Source organism: Oncorhynchus clarkii, chromosome 12 (genome assembly GCF_045791955.1).
Source record: "Oncorhynchus clarkii lewisi isolate Uvic-CL-2024 chromosome 12, UVic_Ocla_1.0, whole genome shotgun sequence".
In the NCBI taxonomy this organism is placed as follows: domain Eukaryota; kingdom Metazoa; phylum Chordata; class Actinopteri; order Salmoniformes; family Salmonidae; genus Oncorhynchus; species Oncorhynchus clarkii.
In genome coordinates, this window is record NC_092158.1 from 8,959,238 (window position 1) to 8,968,941 (window position 9,704).

General features: G+C 43.7%; 1 protein-coding gene across 1 annotated transcript in view; it reads right to left on the reverse strand.

The window, feature by feature from the left end:
• Positions 1-9,704, reverse strand: part of LOC139422677 (protein Shroom3-like) — a 141,144-nt gene that overhangs the window by 101,200 nt on the left and 30,240 nt on the right. The window contains exon 2 of the mRNA XM_071173877.1: positions 3,361-3,515. Coding sequence (XP_071029978.1) covers positions 3,361-3,515 — 155 coding nt within the window. The remainder of the gene's footprint in view (positions 1-3,360; positions 3,516-9,704) is intronic.

Here is a 9,704-nt window from a genome sequence, read left to right on the forward strand (position 1 = left end):
TAATGGGGATCCATAATAAACCCCAGGAAGAGTAGCTGATGCATTGACAGGAACTAATGGGGATCCATAATAAACCCCAGGAAGTGTAGTTGTTGACTTAGCAGGAACCAATGACGATCCATAATAAACCCCAGGAAGTGTAGCTGTTGACTTAGCAGGAACCAATGACGATCCATAATAAACCCCAGGAAGTGTAGCTGTTGACTTAGCAGGAACCAATGACGATCCATAATAAACCCCAGGAAGTGTAGCTGTTGACTTAGCAGGAACCAATGACGATCCATAATAAACCCCAGGAAGTGTAGCTGTTGACTCAGCAGGAACCAATGACGATCCATAATAAACCCCAGGAAGTGTAGCTGTTGACTTAGCAGGAACCAATGACGATCCATAATAAACCCCAGGAAGTGTAGCTGTTGACTTAGCAGGAACCAATGACGATCCATAATAAACCCCAGGAAGTGTAGCTGCTGCCTTGGCAGGAACTAACAGGGATCCATAATAAATACAGATAAAAACTACTCATCCACTACTCGCTCCACACATTACTTTGCAACCCGTCGTCCCAGAATGCTATACGACTGAACAAATGGGTCAAAAAAAATCCAGAACTGAAAGATGTTCTCTCTCTCGCTCTCTCTCTGTCTCTCTGTCTCTCTCTCTCTCTCTCTCTCTCTCTCTCTCTCTCTCTGATCCTCAGGAGTGGATGATGAAACAACCTTCTTCAATCACAGTAGTCTATTACACGTTTTAATAAAGCTGGGAATGACTTTAGGACAACCCCCCATTGCCAGGATACTCATGTTTTCTATTGTGTGACGCCGGAAGGAAAACAATTGGTGCGACCAAATCATTGGGCTGTTTGGTCCCAACTGCAAAACTTAGTGGCACTAGTACCACCAGTGGAGAATATTAGTCTGGATTCAGCCCATGGCAAAATGTGTGGGATGTTCCCCAACGATGAAAGGGTTTGGGAAGCGTTGATTTAGCGTGTTAATATAGCTTCTATAAAAGATCTTCCTTTAGCAAACCTAAATTCTTGATCCTATCCTAATGTGAATATGGATGAAACAATAATGCTGCTGTGCAGCAAGATTTACCTGTGACAGACAACTGGTCTAGTCTAGTGGGTACAGAAGGTTAGATGTACCTGTGACAGACAACTCATCTAGTCTAGTGGGTACAGAAGGTTAGATGTACCTGTGACAGACAGCTCATCTAGTCTAGTGGGTACAGAAGGTTAGATGTACCTGTGACAGACAACTCATCTAGTCTAGTGGGTACAGAAGGTTAGATGTACCTGTGACAGACAACTCATCTAGTCTAGTGGGTACAGAAGGTTAGATGTACCTGTGACAGACAACTCATCTAGTCTAGTGGGTACAGAAGGTTAGATGTACCTGTGACAGACAACTCATCTAGTCTAGTGGGTACAGAAGGTTAGATGTACCAGTGACAGACAACTCATCTAGTCTAGTGGGTACAGAAGGTTAGATGTACCTGTGACAGACAACTCATCTAGTCTAGTGGGTACAGAAGGTTAGATGTACCTGTGACAGACAACTCATCTAGTCTAGTGGGTACAGAAGGTTAGATTTACCTGTGACAGACAGCTCTAGTCTAGTGGGTACAGAAGGTTAGATGTACCTGTGACAGACAACTCATCTAGTCTAGTGGGTACAGAAGGTTAGATTTACCTGTGACAGACAGCTCTAGTCTAGTGGGTACAGAAGGTTAGATGTACCAGTGACAGACAGCTCTAGTCTAGTGGGTACAGAAGGTTAGATGTACCTGTGACAGACAGCTCTAGTCTAGTGGGTACAGAAGGTTAGATGTACCTGTGACAGACAACTGCTCTAGTCTAGTGGGTACAGAAGGTTAGATGTACCTGTGACAGACAGCTCTAGTCTAGTGGGTACAGAAGGTTAGATGTACCAGTGACAGACAGCTCTAGTCTAGTGGGTACAGAAGGTTAGATGTACCTGTGACAGACAACTCATCTAGTCTAGTGGGTACAGAAGGTTAGATGTACCTGTGACAGACAGCTCTAGTCTAGTGGGTACAGAAGGTTAGATGTACCAGTGACAGACAGCTCTAGTCTAGTGGGTACAGAAGGTTAGATGTACCAGTGACAGACAGCTCTAGTCTAGTGGGTACAGAAGGTTAGATGTACCTGTGACAGACAGCTCTAGTCTAGTGGGTACAGAAGGTTAGATGTACCTGTGACAGACAACTCATCTAGTCTAGTGGGTACAGAAGGTTAGATGTACCTGTGACAGACAGCTCTAGTCTAGTGGGTACAGAAGGTTAGATGTACCTGTGACAGACAGCTCTAGTCTAGTGGGTACAGAAGGTTAGATGTACCAGTGACAGACAGCTCTAGTCTAGTGGGTACAGAAGGTTAGCCAGCATGAGTTCCTATTTTTACCCTCTGCAGGGTGTCAATCATATCACAGGGCTGCTGTTGTTGAGATAACTTTTAAGAGCCTGGGAGTTTAGCCATGATCCCTTCATCCAGCGCGCACACACACACCAGACCCCAGCAACACCCCCTGGCCTGTTATCATTAGTGCTGAAGCCTGACCACTATAGACATCAGGGCGATATGAGACTAAGGAGCTGAGGGGGGTGAGGTCATTATAGACATCAGGACAATATGAGATGAAGGAGTACTGTTATATGGTACTGTTATATGGTACTGTTGTATGGTACTGTTGTATGGTACTGTTGTATGGTACTGTTATATGGTACTGTTGTATGGTACTGTTGTATGGTACTGTTGTATGGTACTGTTGTATGGTACTGTTATATGGTAATGTTGTATGGTACTGTACAGACGGAGAGGGACAGAAGGAGAGGGACAGAAGGGGAAGGACAGAAGGAGAGGGACAGAAGGAGAGGGACAGACAGAGAGGGACAAAATGAGAGAGACAGATGGAGAGGGACAGAAGGAGAGGGACAGAAGGAGAGGGACAGACAGAGAGGGACAGACGGAGAGGGACAGATGGAGAGGGACAGACGGAGAGGGACAGATGGAGAAGGACAGAAGGAGAGGGACAGATGGAGAGGGACAGATGGAGAGGGACAGAAGGAGAGGGACAGAAGGAGAGGGACAGAAGGAGAGGGACAGACGGAGAGGGACAGAAGGAGAAGGACAGATGGAGAGGGACAGAAGGAGAGGGACAGACGGAGAGGGACAGATGGAGAGGGACAGACGGAGAGGGACAGACAGAGAGGGACAGAAGGAGAGGGACAGACGTAGAAGGACAGATGGAGAGGGACAGAAGGAGAGGGACAGAAGGAGAAGGACAGAAGGAGAGGAACAGATGGCCCCGGCATATGGTGGTTTGTGTTATTTACCTGCGGATAGTGAGTCGGAGAGTCTTGTAGGATCCTTTGACCAATGAGACGGCTTCCTGCCTGAATCCACTGAGTTCCACGTCGTTAATGACAACCACCTGGTCCCCTGGCAACAGGGGGTGTTCCAACAGATCTGCCTTCCCACCTCCCTCAACCTGGAGAAGAAAGAAGAATACATTTTCACTATACACATCTAGTCATCTCCATGATATGCATCACAGATGCCTTAAAAAATGTAGGGGTGTGGATAAAAAAAACAGTCAGTATCTGGTGTGACCATTTGCCTCATGCAGCACAACACATCTCCTTCGCATAGAGTTGGGTTTTTTAACCTTTATTTAACTAGGCAAGTCAGTTAAGAATACATTCTTATTTTCAATGTCAGCCTAGAAACAGTGGGTTAACTGCCTTGTTCAGGGGCAGAACGACAGATTTTTACCTTGTCAGCTTAGGGATTCGATCTTGCAACCTTTCGGTTACTAGTCCAACGCTCTAACCACTAGACTACCTGCCGCCCTTGATTGTTGTGTGTGGAATGTTGTCCCACTCCTCTTCAATGGCTTTGCAAAGTTGCTGGACATTGGCTGGAGCTGGAACATGCTGTCGTACACGTCGATCCAGAGCATCCCAAACATGCTCAATGGATGACATGTCTGGTGTGTATGCAGGCTATGGAAAAAGGGGGACATTTTCAGCTTCCAGGAATTGTGTACAGATCCTTGCGACATGGGGTCATGCATTATCATGCTGAAACATGAGGTGATGGCAGCGAATGAGTGACAAGACAATGGGCCTCAGGATCTCGTCATGGTATCTTTGTGCATTTAAACCGCCATCAATAAAATGCAATTGTGTGGTTGTCCGTAGCCTATTCCTGCCCATACCATAACCCCACCGCCACCATGGGGCACTCTGTTCACAACGTTGACATCAGCAAGCCCCTCGCCCACACGACGCCATCTGCCATCTGTCATCTGCCCGGTACAGTTGAAACCAGGATTCATCCATGAAGAGCCCACGATTATGACGGCGAATTCAGGTCAAGGCCCGGTGAGGACGATGAGCACTGTGAGGATGACGAGCACTGTGAGGATGATGAGCACGCAGATGAGCTTCCCTGAGACGGTTTCTGACAGTTTGTGTAGAAATTCTTCAGTTGTGCAAACCTAGTTTCATCAGCTGTCCGGGTGGCTGGTCTCAGACGATCCCGGAGGTGAAGAAGTGAAGGTCCTGGGCTGGCATGGTTACACTTGGTCTGCGGTTGTGAGGCCGGTTGGACGTACTGACAAATTCTCTAAAACGACGTTGGTGGTGGCTTATGGTAGAGAAATTAACATTTAATTATCTGACAAGAGCTCTGGTGGACATTCCTGCAGTCAGCATGCTCCCTCAACACTTGAGACATCTGTGACATTGTGTTGTGTGACAAAACTGCACATTTTAGAGTGGCCTTATACTGTCCCCAGCACAAGGTGCACCTGTGTAATTATCATGCTATTTAATCAGCTTCTTGATATGCCACACCTGTCAGGTGGATGGATTATTTTGGCAAAGGAGAAAAGTTCACTAACAGGGATGTGCACAACATTTTAGACAAATAAGCTTTATGTGCGTATGGAACATTTCTGGGATCTTTTATTTCAGCTCATGAAACACGGGACCAACACTTTACATGTTGTGTTTATATTTTCGTTCAATGTATATAATTGGCATTTTGACAGAATATTGCAATTGAAAACATGGACTATTTTGAATAATCAGAGAAGCAGACATATTTTTTTTATTTAACTAGGCAAGTCAGTTAAGAATAACTTTTTATTTTTAATGACGGCCGAGGAACTACACTTCCTTAGCGGTAAATAGAGAAAAGGCCAGGGGGGATTTGCTTAACTTAAAAGTGTCTTAAAAGACTACAGATGCTGCCAAGGTTCTGACAATGAACCTATCAATATGGTCTTCGTCCCAAAGGGCACCCTATTCCCTATATAGTGCACTACTTTTCACCAGGACCCATAAGGCTTTGGTCAAAAGTAGTGCTCTATATAGGAAAGAGGGGTGCCCTTTGGGAGGCTACCAAGGACATGAACAAAAAACACTCATTCTCTTAACCTTTCCCTAGCCCTCTTCTTCTAGCAGTCCCAGGTTAGGCGAGACAGCATGTCTGAGTGCCAATACACTGTCCACAGTACACTGTCCACAGTACACTGTCCACAGTACACTGTCCACAGTACACTGTCCACAGTACACTGTCCACAGTACACTGTCCACAGTACACTGTCCACAGTAATGGCCTTCAATAACAACCACATAAAATAACAACTTGCTGTATTGGGTATTTATTATCTTTAAATCTGTAATGGGTATTTATTCTCCTTCAGTCTGGATTGGGTATCTGTTCTCCTTCAGTCTGGATTGGGTATCTATTCTCCTTCAGTCTGGATTGGGTATCTATTCTCCTTCAGTCTGGATTGGGTATTTATTCTCCTTCAGTCTGGATTGGGTATCTGTTCTCCTTCAGTCTGGATTGGGTATCTATTCTCCTTCAGTCTGGATTGGGTATCTATTCTCCTTCAGTCTGGATTGGGTATCTATTCTCCTTCAGTCTGTATTGGGTATCTATTCTCCTTCAGTCTGTATTGGGTATCTATTCTATTTTAGTCTGTATTGGGTATCTATTCTCCTTCAGTCTGGATTGGGTATCTATTCTCCTTCAGTCTGGATTGGGTATCTATTCTCCTTCAGTCTGGATTGGGTATCTATTCTCCTTCAGTCTGGATTGGGTATCTATTCTCCTTCAGTCTGGATTGGGTATCTATTCTCCTTCAGTCTGGATTGGGTATCTATTCTCCTTTAGTCTGGATTGGATATCTATTCTCCTTCAGTCTGTATTGGGTATCTATTCTCCTTCAGTCTGGATTGGGTATCTATTCTCCTTCAGTCTGGATTGGGTATCTATTCTCCTTTAGTCTGGATTGGGTATCTATTCTCCTTCAGTCTGGATTGGGTATCTATTCTCCTTTAGTCTGGATTGGGTATCTATTCTCCTTCAGTCTGGATTGGGTATCTATTCTCCTTCAGTCTGGATTGGGTATCTATTCTCCTTCAGTCTGGATTGGGTATCTATTCTCCTTCAGTCTGGATTGGGTATCTATTCTCCTTTAGTCTGGATTGGGTATCTATTCTCCTTCAGTCTGTATTGGGTATCTATTCTCCTTCAGTCTGGATTGGATATCTATTCTCCTTCAGTCTGTATTGGGTATCTATTCTCCTTCAGTCTGGATTGGGTATCTATTCTCCTTCAGTCTGGATTGGGTATCTATTCTCCTTCAGTCTGTATTGGGTATCTATTCTCCTTCAGTCTGGATTGGGTATCTATTCTCCTTCAGTCTGGATTGGGTATCTATTCTCCTTTAGTCTGGATTGGGTATCTATTCTCCTTCAGTCTGGATTGGGTATCTATTCTCCTTCAGTCTGGATTGGGTATCTATTCTCCTTCAGTTTGGATTGGGTATCTATTCTCCTTCAGTCTGGATTGGGTATTTATTCTCCTTCAGTCTGTATTGGGTATCTATTCTCCTTCAGTCTGGATTGGGTATCTATTCTCCTTCAGTCTGGATTGGGTATCTATTCTCCTTCAGTCTGGATTGGGTATCTATTCTCCTTCAGTCTGGATTGGGTATCTATTCTCCTTCAGTCTGTATTGGGTATCTATTCTCCTTCAGACTGGATTGGGTATCTATTCTCCTTCAGTCTGGATTGGGTATCTATTCTCCTTCAGTCTGGATTGGGTATCTATTCTCCTTCAGTCTGGATTGGGTATCTATTCTCCTTCAGTCTGGATTGGGTATCTATTCTCCTTCAGTCTGTATTGGATATCTATTCTCCTTCAGTCTGGATTGGGTATCTATTATCTTTAAATCTGTATTGGGTATCTATTCTCCTTCAGTCTGGATTGGGTATCTATTCTCCTTCAGTCTGTATTGGGTATCTATTCTCCTTCAGTCTGTATTGGGTATCTATTCTCCTTCAGTCTGGATTGGGTATCTATTCTCCTTCAGTCTGGATTGGGTATCTATTCTCCTTCAGTCTGGATTGGGTATCTATTCTCCTTCAGTCTGTATTGGGTATCTATTCTCCTTCAGTCTGTATTGGGTATCTATTCTCCTTCAGTCTGGATTGGGTATCTATTCTCCTTCAGTCTGTATTGGGTATCTATTCTCCTTCAGTCTGGATTGGGTATCTATTCTCCTTCAGTCTGGATTGGGTATCTATTCTCCTTCAGTCTGGATTGGGTATCTATTCTCCTTCAGTCTGGATTGGGTATCTATTCTCCTTCAGTCTGGATTGGGTATCTATTCTCCTTCAGTCTGTATTGGGTATCTATTCTCCTTCAGTCTGGATTTGATATCTATTCTCCTTCAGTCTGGATTGGGTATCTATTCTCCTTCAGTCTGGATTGGGTATCTATTCTCCTTCAGTCTGGATTGGGTATCTATTCTCCTTCAGTCTGGATTGGGTATCTATTCTCCTTCAGTCTGGATTGGGTATCTATTCTCCTTCAGTCTGTATTGGATATCTATTCTCCTTCAGTCTGGATTGGGTATCTATTATCTTTAAATCTTGTATTGGGTATCTATTCTCCTTCAGTCTGGATTGGGTATCTATTCTCCTTCAGTCTGTATTGGGTATCTATTCTCCTTCAGTCTGGATTGGGTATCTATTCTCCTTCAGTCTGGATTGGGTATCTATTCTCCTTCAGTCTGGATTGGGTATCTATTCTCCTTCAGTCTGGATTGGGTATCTATTCTCCTTCAGTCTGGATTGGGTATCTATTCTCCTTCAGTCTGGATTGGGTATCTATTCTCCTTCAGTCTGGATTGGGTATCTATTCTCCTTCAGTCTGTATTGGGTATCTATTCTCCTTCAGTCTGGATTTGGATATCTATTCTCCTTCAGTCTGGATTGGGTATCTATTCTCCTTCAGTCTGGATTGGGTATCTATTCTCCTTCAGTCTGGATTGGGTATCTATTCTCCTTCAGTCTGGATTGGGTATCTATTCTCCTTCAGTCTGGATTGGGTATCTATTCTCCTTCAGTCTGTATTGGATATCTATTCTATTTTAGTCTGTATTGGGTATCTATTCTCCTTCAGTCTGGATTGGGTATCTATTCTCCTTCAGTCTGGATTGGGTATCTATTCTCCTTCAGTCTGGATTGGGTATCTATTCTCCTTCAGTCTGGATTGGGTATCTATTCTCCTTCAGTCTGGATTGGGTATCTATTCTCCTTCAGTCTGTATTGGGTATCTATTCTCCTTCAGTCTGGATTGGGTATCTATTCTCCTTCAGTCTGTATTGGGTATCTATTCTCCTTCAGTCTGGATTGGGTATCTATTCTCCTTCAGTCTGGATTGGGTATCTATTCTCCTTCAGTCTGGATTGGGTATCTATTCTCCTTCAGTCTGGATTGGGTATCTATTCTCCTTCAGTCTGGATTGGGTATCTATTCTCCTTCAGTCTGGATTGGGTATCTATTATCTTTAAATCTGTATTGGGTATCTATTCTCCTTCAGTCTGTATTGGGTATCTATTCTCCTTCAGTCTGGATTGGGTATCTATTCTCCTTTAGTCTGGATTGGGTATCTATTCTCCTTCAGTCTGGATTGGGTATTTATTCTCCTTCAGTCTGTATTGGGTATCTATTCTCCTTCAGTCTGGATTGGGTATCTATTCTCCTTCAGTCTGGATTGGGTATCTATTCTCCTTCAGTCTGTATTGGGTATCTATTCTCCTTCAGTCTGGATTGGGTATCTATTCTCCTTCAGTCTGTATTGGGTATCTATTCTCCTTCAGACTGGATTGGGTATCTATTCTCCTTCAGTCTGGATTGGGTATCTATTCTCCTTCAGTCTGGATTGGGTATCTATTCTCCTTCAGTCTGGATTGGGTATCTATTCTCCTTCAGTCTGGATTGGGTATCTATTCTCCTTCAGTCTGGATTGGGTATCTATTCTCCTTCAGTCTGGATTGGGTATCTATTCTCCTTTAGTCTGGATTGGATATCTATTCTCTTTTAGTCTGGATTGGGTATCTATTATCTTTAAATCTGTATTGGGTATCTATTCTCCTTCAGTATGGATTGGGTATCTATTCTCCTTCAGTCTGGATTGGGTATCTATTCTCCTTCAGTCTGTATTGGGTATCTATTCTCCTTCAGTCTGGATTTGGTATCTATTCTCCTTCAGTCTGGATTGGGTATCTATTCTCCTTTAGTCTGGATTGGGTATCTATTCTCCTTCAGTCTGGATTGGGTATCTATTCTCCTTCAGTCTGGATTGGGTATCT